Raw genomic sequence first — 18,531 nt, 5'->3', positions numbered from 1 at the left:
CATGTTAGGTTCATCCACCCTATCTCGCAAGATCTATCTTGCTTTACTAGGTGATAACAAACAGATATCTCAAGGGACTTCAGAGTCAATAGCGAATAATGAAAGAAGTTTTACCTACCATTAAAACTCTTATTATTCTTGTTGACTCTGACGTCCAGAGAACACCTATCTGGTTTCCTTGAGACATATCAAATTGAATAACCAAAGACAAAGGACGCTACGATAAGCGTCGGTCCTGCCAGCCTGCTAAACAAGATAAGCAACCAGAGAGATAAATAATCGAGAAGAAAAAGGGGTAAAAGGGGCCAGCACAGAAGAACACAAGTCAAAAAATACGATCAACATCTCAAGGGACTTCAGAGTCAACAAGAATAATGAAAGGAGCTTTACCTACCAATAAAACTCTTATTATTCATGTTGACTTTGAAGTCCTTGAGATAGGGTTTGCTCTTTCTTCTTCGCGCGAGGTTATATTCTACTAATTTATTTTCCTTTCTCTTGTCGTTGGTCATTCCTCCGTTTTCATTTACTGGTCATACTCGCGCGTCTATTTTTTATGTATAGAGTTTGGCATCACTTTGTTTTCATTTTGATATGGCTCAAAGAACCAGGTAGAAGTTACCTGGACTTCAAAGTCAACATGAATAATAAGAGTTTTATTGGTAGGTAAAACTCCTTTCATTATTAGAATTTGACTTTGAAGTCCTTGAGATATCTGTTTGTTATCACCTGGTGTTGGGTATGCCAAATTCCTGTATATGACAATGATTCATTGACAAGGTATAGACCATCGTGACTTTCCATGTACATGGTTGAATAGAGAAGTTAATGGGTTCTTTTCCCCTTCTGGTGGTGGTGTATCCATCGTTCTCTGGTAGTTGTCGTGAAATATCGACTCACTACGCCAGTTACCTCTCTTTAAAATATCATATATTGGGTATATTTACAGTTTAAGGAAGCCACCACTGAGCGGACACTGCCTGGTGGTTCTTGTACCCCTGCTTCCAACAGTACTGACCTTATCCAATTCCCTATAACTGTCCTGGTGGTTGGTTTTGGTGATCCTCTTGAAGATATAAATAATTCCGAAATATCCCTACCTTCCCCTCTCCTTGGGCTTGACATGCAGACGAGTTTCCGTAACCAAAATACTGGGTCGATGTTTTGACACGTGGAAGCGCTTAGCTTCCATTCCGATTGACGATGCTTGGCGGTATCTGTATTTGAGCCAAACATTGGCCATACAATTATGTGGTCACTTTTTTCCACTAATCCATTGTCTACTATTACTGAGTAGTGTGAGGTCATGAACCCTTCGTCCCGATGCGAGAAGCAGCCGAGTAGGTGGCTGTCCTGCGAGAGGTTTCGAATAGGTTGTACTCCACCGGTGTTGTTTTCCTAAAATGATCTACCACTCGTCCTGGATACCAAACCGGTGGTTTGACGGGTTTCGTTTTATGTACCGAAATTGCCTGTAACATATTGTGTTGTACTACCACGTTGATGCTGATATCTACAAAGATAATCGGTTTGCAAAATGTGGATATGGCTGACTTATGTACCAGGATGGTTATGTACGACAAACCCTCCATGTTGTGCATGTAGCGTAGGTATCTGGCCAATTCCATTGGTTGAGGGCTATGATGATCCATTAGGTTCATGTTACCCATCTCATTGTCTTCCATTTGTTCCAAGCTGGTTTATAAGTTTTTAGAGTCGAAGGCCGCCATCTGGAAGTAAGAAGTGCTCTTCCACCATTCAATTTGATGTTATTTCCACCCCACCTGAAATTATTCATAGTTAAAGGGACAGGTCCCGGGTCCTTAGAGGTGGACGGTTGGTCTCCATACCTTTTGTGTCGTATGTAGGTGAGGCATTGTATAAGGAGGTACTATCGCCCTTTTTCGTAAGTCCACTAACCAAAAGCATTGTTTCCAGCTCGGTGCCTTTAGTAAGTACTTCCCTTTTGCTGAGTTCAGGTGCGCTAGGACTCGTGAAAGTATGTTTGGTGGGGGAAATATCCACGCCAATCTGAAGTCCTACACTCAGCTGAAGGCGTCGTGAAACAGCGCGCCACTGTCTGTAACGTCTCGTGACACATACGTTGCAATGAATGTGCTGTTTCGCTTGCGAATAAATCCACCTCGGGAACACCCCATCTTTGAAACAGGGGGGTGGTTGCGGTGTTGATGAGGTGCCATTCGGGAATGAGTTGTCTGCGGGAGAGATGATCTGCCACGCAGTTGTAATTTCTGCGGAAGTATTATGCAGTAAACGTGATGTTGGCTCGACTGGTAAATACTAGTATCTGTCGGCATAGGTTTGGGAGGGTGACAGATTTTGTGCCGCCCTCGTTGTTGATGTATGCCACCACTGTTTTGTTGTCTGTCTGCAGAAGCAGATCTGATCCTATGATTGATTGTATCTGATATTGAATTGCAAACATCTCCTTCCTGTTGGAATGCCATTCCATGTTAACTGGTCTTGTTTCCACGTACCTGATAAGGGGTGTTCATTCAGTTGGGCTCCCTAGCCTGTGTCAGCCGCGTCTGTCGTCAGGAAGTGATTGATTTGTGTCAAATCTGAGGAGCCTATCACCTGGAGCCACCATATGAAGTCCTGTTAGGCCTGTGGTGGGACTTTCGTCTATTGGAGAGAATGGGACCTCGACAATTTTGATGACACTGGAGCTTTGTAGCCGTCGGCAATGCAACCTTCCTCGTGGAGGTAGGATGCGAAGTTAAGTCGCCCCAGAAGGGATTGAACATGTGCCTGCCTGAGGGACCAACTGCCTTTTTGTACTTGCGTTGTGTCAAATCTGAGGATCCTATCGCCTAGGGCCACCACATGATGTCCCGTTGGGCCTGTGGTGGGATTGTCATCAATTGGCGAGGATGGGACCTCGGCCATATTGATAACTGGAGCGTTGTAGCCGTCGGCAATTCAGTAGGGTAGGGTAGGATATGAAGTTGAGTCGCCCCAGAAGGGATTGGATATGTGCCTGTTTGGGGGCCCAACTGCCTTTTTTGTACCTGCATTAGCAGATGGTGACGGAGTGCTACACACTTCTCCGGCGACAGAAACTTCCGCTTGTTGTGTGGGTCCTACGTGATGTCCAGGGACCCTCATTGTTGGCTTGTGTTCAGACAGGATCTTTTAATATTAATTAAACACCCTAAAGACTGTAGAAAGGTTATCCTGTATTCCACCTGAACCGAGACTGTTTCTCTTGATTGGTTGGCTACTAAGAAGTCGTCTAGGTAAATGAATAATCTCAGCCATTCTTTCGTAGGCGTTCGGCGACCCAATTGGTCAGGGATGCCAACATAATCGGAGCGGTTGGCAGCACGAACGGGAGTCACGTGAATTGTCGGAGCTCCCCTTGGCAGGCTAGTCGAACGAATCGACGATGTTGAGAAGCCATTGGTACCTGGAGGGACGCCTGGCTTTGATCTATTATTACTAGCCAGTCTTCTGTTTGTAAGAAGGCTGGAACCTCGTAATGGTGAATTCGTTTGAATGGCTTTGGCTGTAGGAACGCATTCAAACGCTTTCGGTTGAAAACAGGGCATAGGACCCCGTCTTATTTCTTGATCAGAAACAGGGTTGAGAGAAAAACTGGGGATTTGACCTGCTTCTTCTAGAACCCCTGAGTTCTTTAAGTCCTCGATCTCGAGAGTGACCTCTGCTGATTGTTGCGTTTGAAAATCTTTTCGTAAAAGTAAAGAAGGTCTTAGCAATGGTGGTATCCGCACAAAAGGTATGCGGGCTACGGCTATTATTTTTACCAATGTTGGGGGGGGGGGGGGGGGTACACTACGCCATCCAGACTCCCCGAAAGTCTCTTAGGCGGCCCCCAATGTTGTTGGCCGTCCAGATGCGGTCACCTCCGCTTAGAGTACGGATGGATCCCTGGTGGAGCCCGTACCTCCGATGGAGAACTCCCTTCCCACAGGACGTCGCCCCTTGAGAGTACCCCGGCCATAATGTGAGTTCAAGGGCCTTCCGGGACTCTGAGCTCGGAGGAATCCTTGATAGTGCCTCCCGAGTGAAGGTATCCTTCCAGTAAGGATCTGAGTCATGTTCTCGCAAATTTTATTATGCGTTGTCCCCAAAACCCTCTTCGATTTTTTGGTGCAGGCCCATCGCTGTTTATGATGTTTTGAGGATTGGTTGCCCAATCCACTTACCCTTGCATACCCTTTAAGAAGCTGTCCCGTTGGGAAAACATCGCATTCTGGAGGGCCGCGATGGTCCTCTTCGTCAGATGGTTAGCTGATGACGAGTGGTCGCACCGACGCAACTTGTCATTTAGACCTAACTCTACGACCGTAGGGGCCGCCAAGAATTGTTTTTTGGGCGTTGTGCCACTCCTTGCCGGTCCCCCTGCTGAAATAAGGTACGTAACGAGGATACCTCAAACATCGGCATCTTAATCGACGCTCGTACGTTGAATTTTTCCTCCTGTAGCAGTTCTGCTTCGCCGTCTGGTGTCCATTGCTTTTAGAATATCCTCCTCACGGTCATTCAGATGTTGCGCCATAATCACTGATCACTTAACGTTCACTTAACTATCACTTAACGTTCGTCCAAGATATTTTTTTTTGATAGTTAGAATGAACTGTCAGACCTAACATGTGAACAGTAAGAAAGTCAAATCCTTAATGAAGACGCCAAACTCTATACATAAAAAATAGACGCGCGGGTATGACCAGTAAATGAAAACGGAGCAATGACCAACGACAAGAAAAAGGAAAATAAATTAGTAGAATATAACCTCACGCGAAGAAAAAAGAGCAAACCCTATCTCAAGGACTTCAAAGTCAAATTCGAATAATACAGGTTTTAATGGTAGGTAAAACTCCTTTCATTTTTCAATGAGCAGTGTATGATTTTTGTTTTGTGAAACAAACTATTTTATGTGATTTCATTTATTTATTTGCGAAATCATTTATTATGTGTGAAAACTACTTTCCAAATGTTAAAGCTATTTTTTGTTGTGAATTTCGATTATTGCATTGTGCGATTAATTTCCACCTTTTTTAATCAAATCAAATATATTTTTATGGCAAGATTTTACCATTCTTTTTCGTCGTCGGTCACAAAAAATCAAAAATTGTCTATTGTAATTTATTGTCAAAATTGTGTGTTTGCCGCCGACAATAGAATAGTGGAGAGTCGTGTAGTTTGGTTTAAGGGTTTTATCTGTTGTCAAAAATGTCCATTGCTGTGTACGAACCGCATTTAAATGCTGAATTGTATAGAAACCACGATAGGACAAAAAGAGAACATAAATATTTGGAATTTATGGACATATGCACAGGTAAGAAGGTGATGTTTTATCAACAGCACATGTTTTACTGTAGGGATAGTATTTAAAATGTTTTGTTAATGGCCCAATTTAAGAATAGGTACCTATGAGATTAAGTTGCTGTTTTTGTTATTGTGACCAATGTATTGTGTTAAAACCTATGATCCGAATAATGATGTAGTTCAAAGATATTACGTACCTACCTACCTATTACAAGTGATAGGTAGGGTGATGTAGCGTTTTATGCATATGAACTTCAAATAATTTATACCTAGAGCGACACACGTACAAGATAGGTAGCCAATTTCAGTGCAACATTGATAAGTGTTGGTACCTACATATAGGTACCTAATTCATTTCTCATCTCTTTTTTTATATAAATGTTTTTGCCGATGTGTAAATATTTTTCTTGATCTGTTAAGATGGCAGTGTGCTCGTTGCGGGATCAGACTTGCAAGGTCGTTATTGGGACGGAGCGGTAAAAATTGGCAAATCAGCGAATGATTTCCTTGCTCCACAACACGAGACAAGTACCATATTGCAAATGAAAACTGATAGCGGAGTCACCGATGGAAGATTTTTACAAGACTCTTCAAATGTAGGAAACAGTACAATTTATTAAAAAAAAAAAATTCATTTTACAAATAACATATTTTCGAAGCAGTTTTAGTAAATTATTGTTAAAAATTATACATTAGTCGGTAAAGTTGTTTGTTTATATTAGTGTTTGCATTTCCTTATTAGAAATCTATTTTGAAATAGTAATTCAAATTGTATATTTGCTAAACAACACCTATTCTTTATTCACATGAAAAGCATGTTATAATGCCTTACTTACATACTATCTTTCAACTTATATGTCTATCTTTTGTACATGATGTTATTAGATATATTATTATCTACTATGTAAGAATGCCATAGAAATTAAAAATCGGGCAATCCAAAATTAAATCACATAATTATTTTCTCTTATGTGTGTGTGTGTGCGTTGGACATATTGCAGGTGGTGATTTGTGAAGATAGCGGAGAGTTTCGTATTTGGCAGAAGAATAGTACGTGGAGTTCAGTGACAGAATCAGGGGCCGGCCAGCAGAGTTGGATAGTAACGGCCACGGCTTGGGAACACGATGAAGCCATCATCGCCATTGATTTATTTCCCTCCACTGATAATACTGTCACGGGCGGTGCCGATAATTGTATAAAAGTATGAATACATATTGTTTGGGAACATTATTATTGTCTATATATTATTAGTTATAGTACACAATGGTGTGATTTTACTTATGCAATCATCGCATTGAACGCCTTATAAAAATGCATCTACCTACCTGCTATGCGATCATCGTATAAGCGAAATCACCACTTCATTACCGCTGCCTTATTTTTATTATACAAGATTCTCAAAATTTTAAAATTCCTGTATATGTAGCTAAAACATTTAGTATTGAAGAAAAATAGTATCTATAAATTAAAATTATTCGTAAGTGCAATAGAACTCTGGACGGATGTCCTGCCCTCTATAGATCAATTTTAGAATGATTATTACTTTGATTCAATATAAAGGTTGTTGATGTAATTTGAAATCATTGTCAGTAATCAATCGTTGGTATTATTTATCCACAAGATAGAGCTGCTGGCTTGATGGTATAATGGTAAGTCACCTGGCCGGTGAAATGCATGTATTCAAATCCCACTTGTTACAAGATTTTTTCCTAATACAGACGGCCCAATACTTTCGCACAATTCATTATTTCGTACATTTCTTAAAATTTAATTTTTGTTGATAATGCTAAAACTGTGCGCTTCTATGCAGTCACTCCTAGCTCCTCCGCTCCCCGTCACCTTCTCAAATACGTAAGAAGGTGGAATTCATCTATCTCTTGACAAGTTTATAACGAAAACCCTTGATTGCTAATATGTACGCTTTGTTAACTGAATGATTTTGATGTTTTTTTTTTACATCAACTATCAAATATTCAACATTCGAACATATTTTCAGGAACCAATCACATGCGATAGTCGAGGGCTGCCTGTAGATTTGTTTCCGAGGTGTTTCCTTGTTATAAATATTAATGTTATACTTTTTTCAGATATGGGATCTATTAAATGTAATATCGGTAGAGACATACTGATACCAGATGGAAATCTCCCACAGGAGACTACCTCAAAGGGCGGACCGAACCATCATATTTCCCAAAATACCACAGCCTACGTCCACTCTTCGCGGTGATCGCAACCCTCGGCCGAGCGGAACCCGTCTCCTTGAAATTCAAATTCGTCAAATTCCCGCCAAAACAGACGCGGTCTATCAAAAACGGCCGCTCGCGCCGCCACTAGTCAATCCGTCGGTAAAACAGGGAGCTTCCCGACCGACGGATAAAACAGGACGCTGCGAATCTGGCAGTTGGATCTGGATGGGCGCGAAAGCTCTCTCTTGCCTGATACGTCGACCAGCCAGCATCTCTCTTACATCAACCGCCGAACCAGCAGCATCTGACATCGGCAAAATCTCTTCTCGCCTTCGCTCGCCTCGGACGCGAAGCCAAGCCAGCATTCCGGACAGCCCGCCAAAAAGACCACATCTGACATCGGCAGATCGCCACGCCGCAAGCACTGACTCGCCTCGGATGCCAAGCAATCAATCAGCAGCCCAGCCGCGACACCACGTTGCAGCCCGCCAATTACCAACCGACCGCCAACGACGACAATAACCTGTATCGTATCTGTAACGACTACCCTGCAAAACGATGAAATAAACCAGCCTTGACCAAATACCCCGTGCGTTTCTGTCCCCCACCCCCGCTTTGACCTTGACGTTATCACGGCCTGCCATCTCCGCTTCAGAGCGCGCAGAAGGCCGGTGATAAGTTGATCGCCGTCAACGTGGGGCTTGTGGGCAGGATTGTGTCCACCGGAGCCAGCATCGACCCTGAGATACGCCAGCAGAGTGAGTACAACTGTGAACTTCCTCAAGCAGTGACATTTGCGAGTACTCACTCTACCGGGGGAGAAACACACGGCCGGTATTTACAATGTCAAATTGACTTTGTTTCGCGCGTGCAATCGCAACATCGAGACACGCGGCGATACGTTCCTCGCAGCGGAAATGACACACGAGATCGCGCGAACCGTACTCCCGCAAGTTCATTCGATGTGGGAAGCATAGCCAGACAATGCTGGGGGCCGCGCAAAAAACCGCGTGGTCCCGAAACCTGGAATTCAGCACACCAGTGGCGCCTGACAGAAGCAAAAGCATGGACATCGGCTCCATCACAAGACGGGACAGCACCATGAATCAGCAGCATCGCTATGTTCCTCCGACCAGCTGTATCATCCCTCGACCCTGGCCCACGGAGGAATACATAAGATGTCATGGCCAACGGCGTCGCGACGCTACACGGAGATGCCCCGGCTACCGACGCCGACGCTCTTCGTGACCGACGTCACCCAGCACAGCGAGGTGCCAGCCAATGGCGCTCGTACCTCCAACCCAGGCGAAACATCTGCCACCAGCGCGGATGTCTCGCCTAGCATAACCACCAGCCTTATCAAGCCTAGCGAGCCTTACGACGCTCCTCGCAAAGACTCAAGGTCAAGCTTCAGTACCAAACCCCATAACCAGCCGCTTACCATTTGGCACCGGCGTTATCACGGAGTGCCCCGGCGCGACGCCCGGCACCTTCGTGATATACCTTACGGCAGACCGAGGTTGGTCGCCTAGTCTCTGGTTGCCCAACCGGCGGTGACCAGCAGATACATCAGACACCGCCTCAATCGCCGACGGCCCAAGGCTACATCGGATCTGCAACCTGAGGGTCCAAGAAGACTGAAGCGGAAGCCAAGATTCCAGGGACGCAGCAAGACCCCCAGCATTAATCGACCAACAAGACAAACATCCGACGCCAGCGAGGATGTCACGCCCGCCTTAAAACTACGACACCTATGGCCAAACCGCTTCGACGCCTTGGACGTGCGAGAAGACGACGCTCAAGAACTCAAGGTCCCACTTCCAACACCAGACCCCATCACCAGACGTCTATTCTTGGAACCGGCGCTATCACGGAGTGTCCCTGACTGACATGTCTGACACCTCCGCGAAAACCTCACGAGGAAGCTGAGATTGGTGCCCTGGTCTCTAGTCACACAATGGCGGCGACTAGCAGGCGCAACAGGTCCCACCTCACTCTTCGACGGCCTAAGGATGCGATGAGCTGGTCGATTCGAGGGAACCACCATGTGGAAGTGGAAACCTCAGCAGTTTTGACACGAAAGAGCCTCAAGCACGCCAAGACCATCGGACGCGTCAAAGCCGCACAGAGGTGAACCAGCCCCCAAGGACAAGCGACGGTAGGCTGATGGAAAAGACGACGGTTCGGTCGTTTCCCGGAGAGGTCGTTTGATACCAGATGGAAATCTCCCACAGGAGACTACCTCAAAGGGCGGACCGAACCATCATATTTCCCAAAATACCACAGCCTACGTCCACTCTTCGCGGTGATCGCAACCCTCGGCCGAGCGGAACCCGTCTCCTTGAAATTCAAATTCGTCAGAATCCCGCCAAAACAGACGCGGCCTACCGATAGCGCCGCCACCGGTCAATTTGTCGGTAAAACAGGGAGGTTCGCGACCGAGAGCGGGATGACGCCGAATCTGACGGTTGAACACCATTTGAACACGCGCGAAAAGCTCCTTCTTCGATTGGCCGCCGGACAGCGAGCATCATCTCTGCTCGCCTCGGACGCGAAGCCAAGATACATATCCCGCCAAAAGGACCGCGTCGGCAGACTTCTTAAGCATCTCCAGGAAATAAAGGACCACATCGGCAGCACGCCAAGCCGCAAGCCCCGATCCTATCTCCCATCGGACAGCGAGCATCGCCTCGGATGCCAAGCATCAGCAGCTAGGACGCAAAGAAGCCACGTTTGCAGCCCGCCAATTACCGACCGACCGCCATGACAATAACATGTAACGACTTACAATAAACCAGCCTTGACCAAATACCCCGTGCGTTTCTGTCCTCCACCCCCGCTTTGACCTTGACGTTATCACGGCCTGCCATCTCCGCTTCAGAGCGCGCAGAAGGCCGGTGATAAGTTGGCGCCCAACGTGGGGCTTGTGGGCAGGATTGTGTCCACCGGAGCCAGCATCGACCCTGAGATACGCCAGCAGAGTGAGTACAACTGTGAACTTCCTCAAACAGTGACATTTGCGAGTACTCACTCTACCGGGGGAGAAACACACGGCCGGTAGTCACAATGTCAAATTGACCTTGTTTCGCGCTTGCAATCGTGACATCGAGACACGAGGCGATGCGTTTCTCGCAGCGGAAATGACGCACGAGATCGCGCGGAACGTACTCCCGCGAGTTCATTCGATGTAGAAAGCCTAGCCAGACACTGCTGGGGGGCCGCGCAAAAAACCGCGTGGTCCCGAAACCTGGAATTCAGCACACCAGTGGCGCCTGACAGAAGCAACAGCCTGGATAGCAAATCAGCATGGACATCGGCTCCATCGCAAGACGTGACAGCAGCATCGTTATGTTCCTCCGACCAGCGGTATCATCCGTCGACCCTGGCCCACGGAGGAATACGTAAGATGTCATGGCCAACGGCGTCGCGACGCTACACGGAGATGCCCCGGCTACCGACGCCGACGCTCTTCGTGACCGACGTCACCCAGCACAGCGAGGTGCCAGCCAACGGCGCTCGTACCTCAAACCCAGGCGAAACATCTGCCACCAGCGCGGATGTCTCGCCTAGCATAACCACTAGCCTTATCAAGCCTAGCGAGTCTTAACGCACTGGAAGACGACACTCCTCGCAAAGACCCAAGGTCAAGCTTCAGTACCAAACCCCATAACCAGCCGCTTACCATTTGGCACCGGCGTTATCACGGAGTGCCCCGGCGCGACGCCCAGCACCTTCGTGATATACCGTACGGCAGACCGAGGTTGGTCGCCTGGTCTCTGGTTGCCCAACCGGCGGTGACCAGCAGATACATCAGACACCGCCTCAATCGCCGACGGCCCAAGGCTACATCGGATCTGCAACCTGAGGGACCAAGAAGACTGAAGCGGAAGCCAAGATTCCAGGGACACAGCAAGACCCCCAGCATTAATCGACAAACATCCGACGCCAGCGAGGATGTCACGCCCGCCTTAAAACTACGACACCTATGGCCAAACCGCTTCGACGCCTTGGACGTGCGAGAAGACGACGCTCAAGAACTCAAGGTCCCACTTCCAACACCAGACCCCATCACCAGACGTCTATTCTTGGAACCGGCGCTATCACGGAGTGTCCCTGACTGACATGTCTGACACCTCCGCGAAAACCTCACGAGGAAGCTGAGATTGGTGCCCTGGTCTCTAGTCACACAATGGCGGCGACTAGCAGGCGCAACAGGTCCCACCTCACTCTTCGACGGCCCAAGGATGCGATGAGCTGGTCGATTCGAGGGAACCACCATGTGGAAGTGGAAACCTCAGCAGTTTTGACACGAAAGAGCCTCAAGCACGCCAAGACCATCGGACGCGTCAAAGCCGCACAGAGGTGAACCGGCCCCCAAGGACAAGCGACGGTAGGCTGATGGAAAAGAGGACAGTTCGGTCGTTTCCCGGAGAGGTCGTTTGATACCAGATGGAAATCTCCCACAGGAGACTACCTCAAAGGGCGGACCGAACCATCATATTTCCCAAAATACCACAGCCTACGTCCACTCTTCGCGGTGATCGCAACCCTCGGCCGAGCGGAACCCGTCTCCTTGAAATTCAAATTCGTCAAATTCCCGCCAAAACAGACGCGGTCTATCAAAAACGGCCGCTCGCGCCGCCACTAGTCAATCCGTCGGTAAAACAGGGAGCTTCCCGACCGACGGATAAAACAGGACGCTGCGAATCTGGCAGTTGGATCTGGATGGGCGCGAAAGCTCTCTCTTGCCTGATACGTCGACCAGCCAGCATCTCTCTTACATCAACCGCCGAACCAGCAGCATCTGACATCGGCAAAATCTCTTCTCGCCTTCGCTCGCCTCGGACGCGAAGCCAAGCCAGCATTCCGGACAGCCCGCCAAAAAGACCACATCTGACATCGGCAGATCGCCACGCCGCAAGCACTGACTCGCCTCGGATGCCAAGCAATCAATCAGCAGCCCAGCCGCGACACCACGTTGCAGCCCGCCAATTACCAACCGACCGCCAACGACGACAATAACCTGTATCGTATCTGTAACGACTACCCTGCAAAACGATGAAATAAACCAGCCTTGACCAAATACCCCGTGCGTTTCTGTCCCCCACCCCCGCTTTGACCTTGACGTTATCACGGCCTGCCATCTCCGCTTCAGAGCGCGCAGAAGGCCGGTGATAATACCAATCAGCACATAGCAGTATAGTATCTGATGTGGCTTGTAATAAAACATTACAGAATACATTTTTGTCCAGCAGTTTGGATGGCTCTGTAACTTTATGGAATTATAAGAATCCTGAAAAAATATTGTGTAAGTCGTGTGTTCTATTGATTTTTGTAAGATGCAACATAAATTACTGCACCCTAAAATGGAATTTAATTAAAGAATAAGATTTTCATCTGAATTTGCCTGTGTGTTTATTGCTAATTAATTTCTATACGTCTCTTAAGCACACAGAGTAAAACATATCAAGTACATATTACTAGAGTTGGGTTTCGGGAATTCTCGAGAATTGAAATTTTTAACATTTCAGGAATTCCGGGATCTCGAGAATCTTTTCTCAGGATTCGGGATTTCTTTATCTTGCTTTTGATTGGTTTAAAATAAACAGTGTTGCTATTATTAAAAATGTAGGTTGACCGAAAACTATTTCTTCGTTAGATTGGTGGCTACACTGAACAGTTTTCCCATGCAATTTTCATCAAATCTCAGCTGTCAAACCTAGCGGGTGCGTGTTCGGATATTTTCGTACGTTCTCGGCAATCTTTGCTTGCTAATGAATGGATCGTGACAGATGAAAATAGAATTTGTTCCAATTTGCTCACGATACCGGAAAACCATAGATAATAGATGTTGGCAATCGTGGCAGACGATCGGGCCAGATGCAATCTGCCAATGTAATTTGAGCGTGAGAGGGGCCCCATATGATCTTCTTAGGATCGCACATGGTAAAAAAACAAATCATGCAACACTTCTGCATGAAATTTATTTTCAATGCCAGTATGTTAACAATTCTAGCATGTATAATAGAATTGGTATTTATAATTACCTAAAATAACTATCGATATCATTACAGTCCTACAAACTTCTCTGAAGAACGGTTAAAAATGGAACTACGATCTACCATATGGACTCCATATTGAAAATGTTATTTGAATGTCAGATTCTGTCCAGTCTTATTGGGTAGTTTTCGACTGTGGCTCCCTCATCAATTCTTCAGATAGTTTGTGGCACTGTACCTTGAATCACAGGTGTTATAATTTGTAAATGTGTTTCAGCTTTCGGTTCATCATTATGTGCCGCAAGATGTGTAACATGGCTCTCTGAAAATTTGTTTGCTTCCGGTTATGATAGTGGCGAAATCATACTCTACAATACATCTAATGATGTCCAATCAGTGCATAGTATAAAAACAACATATCCCATTCACAAAATGGTGTATAATGATGGGTAAGAAATTATTTTACATTATTTTATTGTCCACCAATTACTCCCTAATCTGGAAAAATAATATTATTCAAAGTTGCCTACTGCCATCTAGTAAATGAAAGAGCAAGATGCATTATCATCTTCATCTAAGTAGTATGGTATTAGTACAGTAGAACCTCAATTATTTGGATTAATTTGGAACGAAGGTAATCCAGATAATTGAAAAAACATCTATTTTACATACTTCCAGGATAAACCTTTGAGCTCGAAGAGCTATTTTTATGTATTTTAAATTGTACACTTTCTGAACTGAAACTGATGATCAAAAAGAAATCTGGATAATCGAAATTCTGGATAATGGAGATTCTATAATATAATGTACACAGGACAGGTATCGACAGAAATGTCATTTGGGTGGAATTAAATTCCTTTGATAATTTTATTTAATTATACTTTTACAGAAATTGGCACACTATTATCATTATGTATCATGTTTTGTTTTGCTCTTTGAAAATATTTTTGCCATCGGCCAATTTCGAGTTTTGACAGATTACGAACTGTGCAAAGATTGTTTGCATATTTGCCGTTTATATTTCGGGAATTGGCAACACTGGTGTTGCTAGGTGCAATTTGACTTCTGAATTTTGAAGTTTGACATTTTTAACGGCAAAAGTACTCAGCTATTATCAAAATGTGTTTTCCGCTGTATTCCGTATAACCGAACAGTACCAAAATTTGTTTTTGTTTGTAGTTCCCGAAATATAAACGGCTACCCTCGTAAAAGTTTATTTTACCTTCCAGTTTTATATAGCTGTCGTGAAATCATAGCAGTTTGCTACTTAGAAGTGTTCTTTGTGTGATTCTTATTTTATGTAAATATTTCAGGTTGAAACTGTTGGCTGTTTGCGGCGATTCGACTCAATTAACTGTTTATAAAAGAGATGAAAGTGACAACTTGAAATTGGTCTATGAAGATTCCAGACATTCGGATTACATCCGAGGACTGGCATGGGACATTATTGATTTCTCAAATTTGTACACATGTGGTTGGGACGGAAATTTTATACGGCATTCCATTCTTGTTAAATAAATTAAATTTTGTATCGATTTCAATAAATATTTTTTTAAATTCTCACTACAATTTGTTTAATTTTACAATTTTATAATATATAATTTTATTATTATTTATATAATTTTTATAATATATAATTTTATAAACCTTCAAAATGGCGTCATCACTGCTGTAAGTATTGCCAGAATGCATACAAAGTTTTAATGGAGCATTTCTCAGTTTGCTTTAATTTAATACAATAAAAAAATATTTAAGCAAAAATTTTATTCTATAAACCAAGCAGATCATCTTGAATATTTTCTGTTTGGTGTTGATGTGCAGGTATTACATCGTAAAATAATTTTGTACTTTTTTGATGTCACTAGTCATCATCGTCATCGGAATCATTAGATAAAAGGATAAGTGCCGCCATGTCCATAAGAGTCGTTCGTCTTCTAGCTCGATTGAAAAGTTCTTTGGGCACTTCCTTCGTGAGTGTTAATGCTTCAAAGGAAACTTTTGAGCATCTGTCCCTACTTTGTTTATCTAATACAGTCGTCGCATATGACTGAATCAACTCCAGGGCGGTGTCTGAAAATGTCATCCAAATATAATAATATTGAACATAAATCGATTTTAAACATATTTCGGTTTTTACCATATTACATAATTATTATTTATACATGTTAGGCACCTATACATTTTTTTTGTCTCACAAAGGTGTGTTATTTTATTTTTTTATAATTTAAATATTTTTTATGATTAAATTTAACACTACATTATGTGAATGTGTGTGTAATAGTGAAAATTCAAAATTAGAAAATGATATTCTTATCAGTGATGAATGAACAAGGCTTGCAATTCACTTATACCTGCATCAATTTCAATAATAAATATCTTACCTATGTCAGATTCCTTAGCATGTTCAGAATTAACGCACATCCGTATTGCATACCTTCCTTTCAGAAACGTAGGAATCAGGAATATATTTCGGCTATCATTTAATCGAGCGAGTAATTCCTGGTTCATTTTATCACTAGTATTTCTCATCCTAAAAGTAACTAAGCCGAAAATGACCTTGTTGAGTATTTCAAAGCGGCCATCGTCTAACATTTTTTTTTCAAAATATTTTGCAAGAGTCATGTGATTCCTTTGATAGTTTCTTAATCCTTCAAGACCGTACGTCCTTATAGTATACCACAATTTTAGCGATCTGAATCGTCTGGTCAATGGAATTCCCCAATGTCGTAGATCAAATGTTATATCTGTTTTTCCTTCTTCAAGGTAAAGGGGATCTATAATAAAGCTGGGACAATATCTGTCTCGATCTCTAATCCACAAACAAGTGCAGTCGCAGTGCACCAAAAACCATTTGCTAGCATTGGAATTGAACGAATCCGCGTATTCTATTCCCTTGATATATTTCCTCATTTCCGGACAGATCAATGAGAATCCTGCGTACGCAGCATCAATGTGGAACCATATACCGTATTTTTTACAGAGAGGCCCTATTTCATCAAATCTGTCTATCACAGTTGACGAAGTCGAGCCGAATGTTGAAGATAAGAATATCGGCGTGAATCCGTTAGCGATATCCTCTTCAATGGCCTTTCGCACTGTTTCACCTCTTAACATGTAGTTTTCGTCAGTTGGTAAAATTTTAAGCCTCAAGAGGGCGAGTTTCACTCCCTTTTCCACACATGAGTGGGACTCTTCCGAACAATATGCTATTAATTTTGGAAGATAAACGCTATCGTGAGGCTCTTCATTTCCTTTCCTCAATTTTTTGATGCCTTCTGAACGAGCTGCTATTATACAATTAAATATGGCATCACTGCTCGACGCTTGAATTATTCCTCCCCCTTTGCCACTGCTCAAAAAATGTTTTGGTAGATCGAGAGCTTTACATAGCCAATCCATGACAACGACTTCCAGTTCACTGCATGCGGGGCTGGCAGTCTGAAATAAATATCAGAATAAGTGTTATAGTATTATGTATGTTGTTTGACTCTCAAGATGTTCGTTATCGTATTTTGTTTATGGACTGTCACAGTGTGGACTTTCTTCAAAATAGATGATGAAAGTACTTGCCGTGTACCTACCACATGGTGAGAACCCCAAAAATATTGTGAATGAGCTTTGATTGTAAAATACATAGCATATTCACATCTACAGTGAATTCTCGATTTACTACCACCTCGACTTACGATCATTCGCATTTACGACGAATGAAATAATCGTGCCATGTGGGAAAACAGTGTCAGACTTGTCACGAGAACTTAAATTATACCTACGATTTGAAGAAGAAAGATGGTGATAACTGTAACCGAAGTTCCGGCAGGTTTGAAAGATTTAAAAAACGTGAAAGCTATCATAATGTAAGCTAATGCATACCCGGCTTTAAATCATGTAAAGATTGTGTAAACGTAAACCTTTTTGTTGGGTGGAAAGATCACCGGTTATAAAATGAAGCCATTTTTGATTTTTCATTTTAAAAATCCAAGAACCTTCAACAGAATCAATTGATAAGTCTATTTTACAAGACTGGTTTGACAACAGTGTTTCATTCCAGAAGTAAAAAAATATTGTGAGAAAAAGACAGCTATTAAAATATAATATGTAACATTAAGAGAACTTGAAGAACCACCCAAAAAATGTACAGACATGGCTGCCGCTTTTAGCCAAATCAATGATGTAGTTCAAAATCTTTAAAATATGGACTCGGACACTGATAGATCTTTGAAGGTACGCCACCTCATTCAGCAAGCACTTGCCTGTTAAATAAAGAAATTTGACTTACGACCTAGGTGGCGGAACGAAACCCTGTCGTAATTCGAGAACTCACTATAAATTTATGAACATTACTCAAAGCAGAGCAATGCAACAAGTGTTCCATCTGCAAATCTCCAGATTTTTATCAATATACCCCGTCTCCTTCAAACAAAATATTTCATGGCTGTATTTATTAACAGGAATTGGTTTGTAGTCATATGTTTAACTACATTTAGGTGTTTGAAAAGGGAAGAGATGCTGAGATGCAGGCAACTTTGTGTCAAATTTGAAAACATGGCAATTTATTATGGCACTGGTAATTAAAATCTAGACTTATTACACAGTGCTAGATGTTTTTAGTGCGACCACACCGGTCATACATTCATTTATATGGAACATAGATTTTGTTATATAAAAATACATTACCCAGGAAAATGGGACACCGGCTATTGCATCAGAGATCATGTCGGCAAGTAATGAAGGATAAGCATCTCCATGCGGGAAGTACCCAAAGAATTGTGGGTGCTGCCAATGTGTGATCCCAGGCAAGATATATTTTTCTGTATCCTTTATTATATGTGACCATTTCTCTGGCTCTTCAGGAGCGTGATCTGGAAGACGTTTTCTTAAATATCCTGGATTAACACTCGGATAGACATGCCTTTCCGGTAATGTCTCTGCCAATTTGCAAATATAATCGATTGTCGCCTTCCCATGTTTCTTGAACTCTTCAACATTCATGTTTAAGTATTTATTTGAAAATTAAATATTTATAACACCC

The 18,531-nt window shown here is 43.5% G+C and overlaps 2 protein-coding genes across 2 annotated transcripts; one reads left to right on the top strand and one right to left on the bottom strand.

Annotated features, from left to right (window-relative positions):
• The first annotated feature begins 5,132 nt into the window (after positions 1-5,132).
• On the top strand, positions 5,133-15,062 carry LOC147064548 (methylosome protein WDR77-like). The gene is made up of 7 exons (XM_085958302.1): positions 5,133-5,323; positions 5,734-5,909; positions 6,315-6,515; positions 7,402-7,440; positions 12,682-12,808; positions 13,777-13,948; positions 14,813-15,062. Exons 1-7 carry the CDS (start codon positions 5,218-5,220, stop codon positions 15,015-15,017), a joined length of 1,026 nt encoding a protein of 341 aa, XP_085814428.1. The 5' UTR covers positions 5,133-5,217; the 3' UTR covers positions 15,018-15,062.
• A 298-nt stretch (positions 15,063-15,360) lies between these two features.
• Positions 15,361-18,491, bottom strand: LOC147064547 (histidine decarboxylase-like). The gene is made up of 3 exons (XM_085957670.1): positions 18,177-18,491; positions 16,322-16,937; positions 15,361-15,569 (listed from the first exon to the last, which is right to left on the bottom strand). Exons 1-3 carry the CDS (start codon positions 18,489-18,491, stop codon positions 15,361-15,363), a joined length of 1,140 nt encoding a protein of 379 aa, XP_085813796.1.
• Positions 18,492-18,531: the final 40 nt, after the last annotated feature.

Source organism: Rhyacophila brunnea, unplaced genomic scaffold (genome assembly GCF_057557595.1).
Source record: "Rhyacophila brunnea isolate RB1 unplaced genomic scaffold, BYU_Rbru_1.0 scaffold_7, whole genome shotgun sequence".
NCBI classification, from domain to species: domain Eukaryota; kingdom Metazoa; phylum Arthropoda; class Insecta; order Trichoptera; family Rhyacophilidae; genus Rhyacophila; species Rhyacophila brunnea.
This window is presented reverse-complemented; position numbering and strand designations above follow the sequence as displayed.

Bases quoted from the DNA above. Each gene is read 5' to 3' on its own strand.
- LOC147064548 (XM_085958302.1), top strand. From the start codon at position 5,218: ATGTCCATTGCTGTGTACGAACCGCATTTAAATGCTGAATTGTATAGA. The intron at 12,809-13,776 runs GTAAGTCGTGTG...AATGTGTTTCAG, and splicing joins GAATCCTGAAAAAATATTGT to CTTTCGGTTCATCATTATGT. The intron at 13,949-14,812 runs GTAAGAAATTAT...TAAATATTTCAG, and splicing joins AAAATGGTGTATAATGATGG to GTTGAAACTGTTGGCTGTTT.
- LOC147064547 (XM_085957670.1), bottom strand. From the start codon at position 18,491: ATGAATGTTGAAGAGTTCAAGAAACATGGGAAGGCGACAATCGATTAT. The intron at 16,938-18,176 runs GTAATGTATTTT...TATTTATTTCAG, and splicing joins CCGGTGTCCCATTTTCCTGG to ACTGCCAGCCCCGCATGCAG. The intron at 15,570-16,321 runs GTTTGTGGATTA...TGACATTTTCAG, and splicing joins GGTGCACTGCGACTGCACTT to ACACCGCCCTGGAGTTGATT.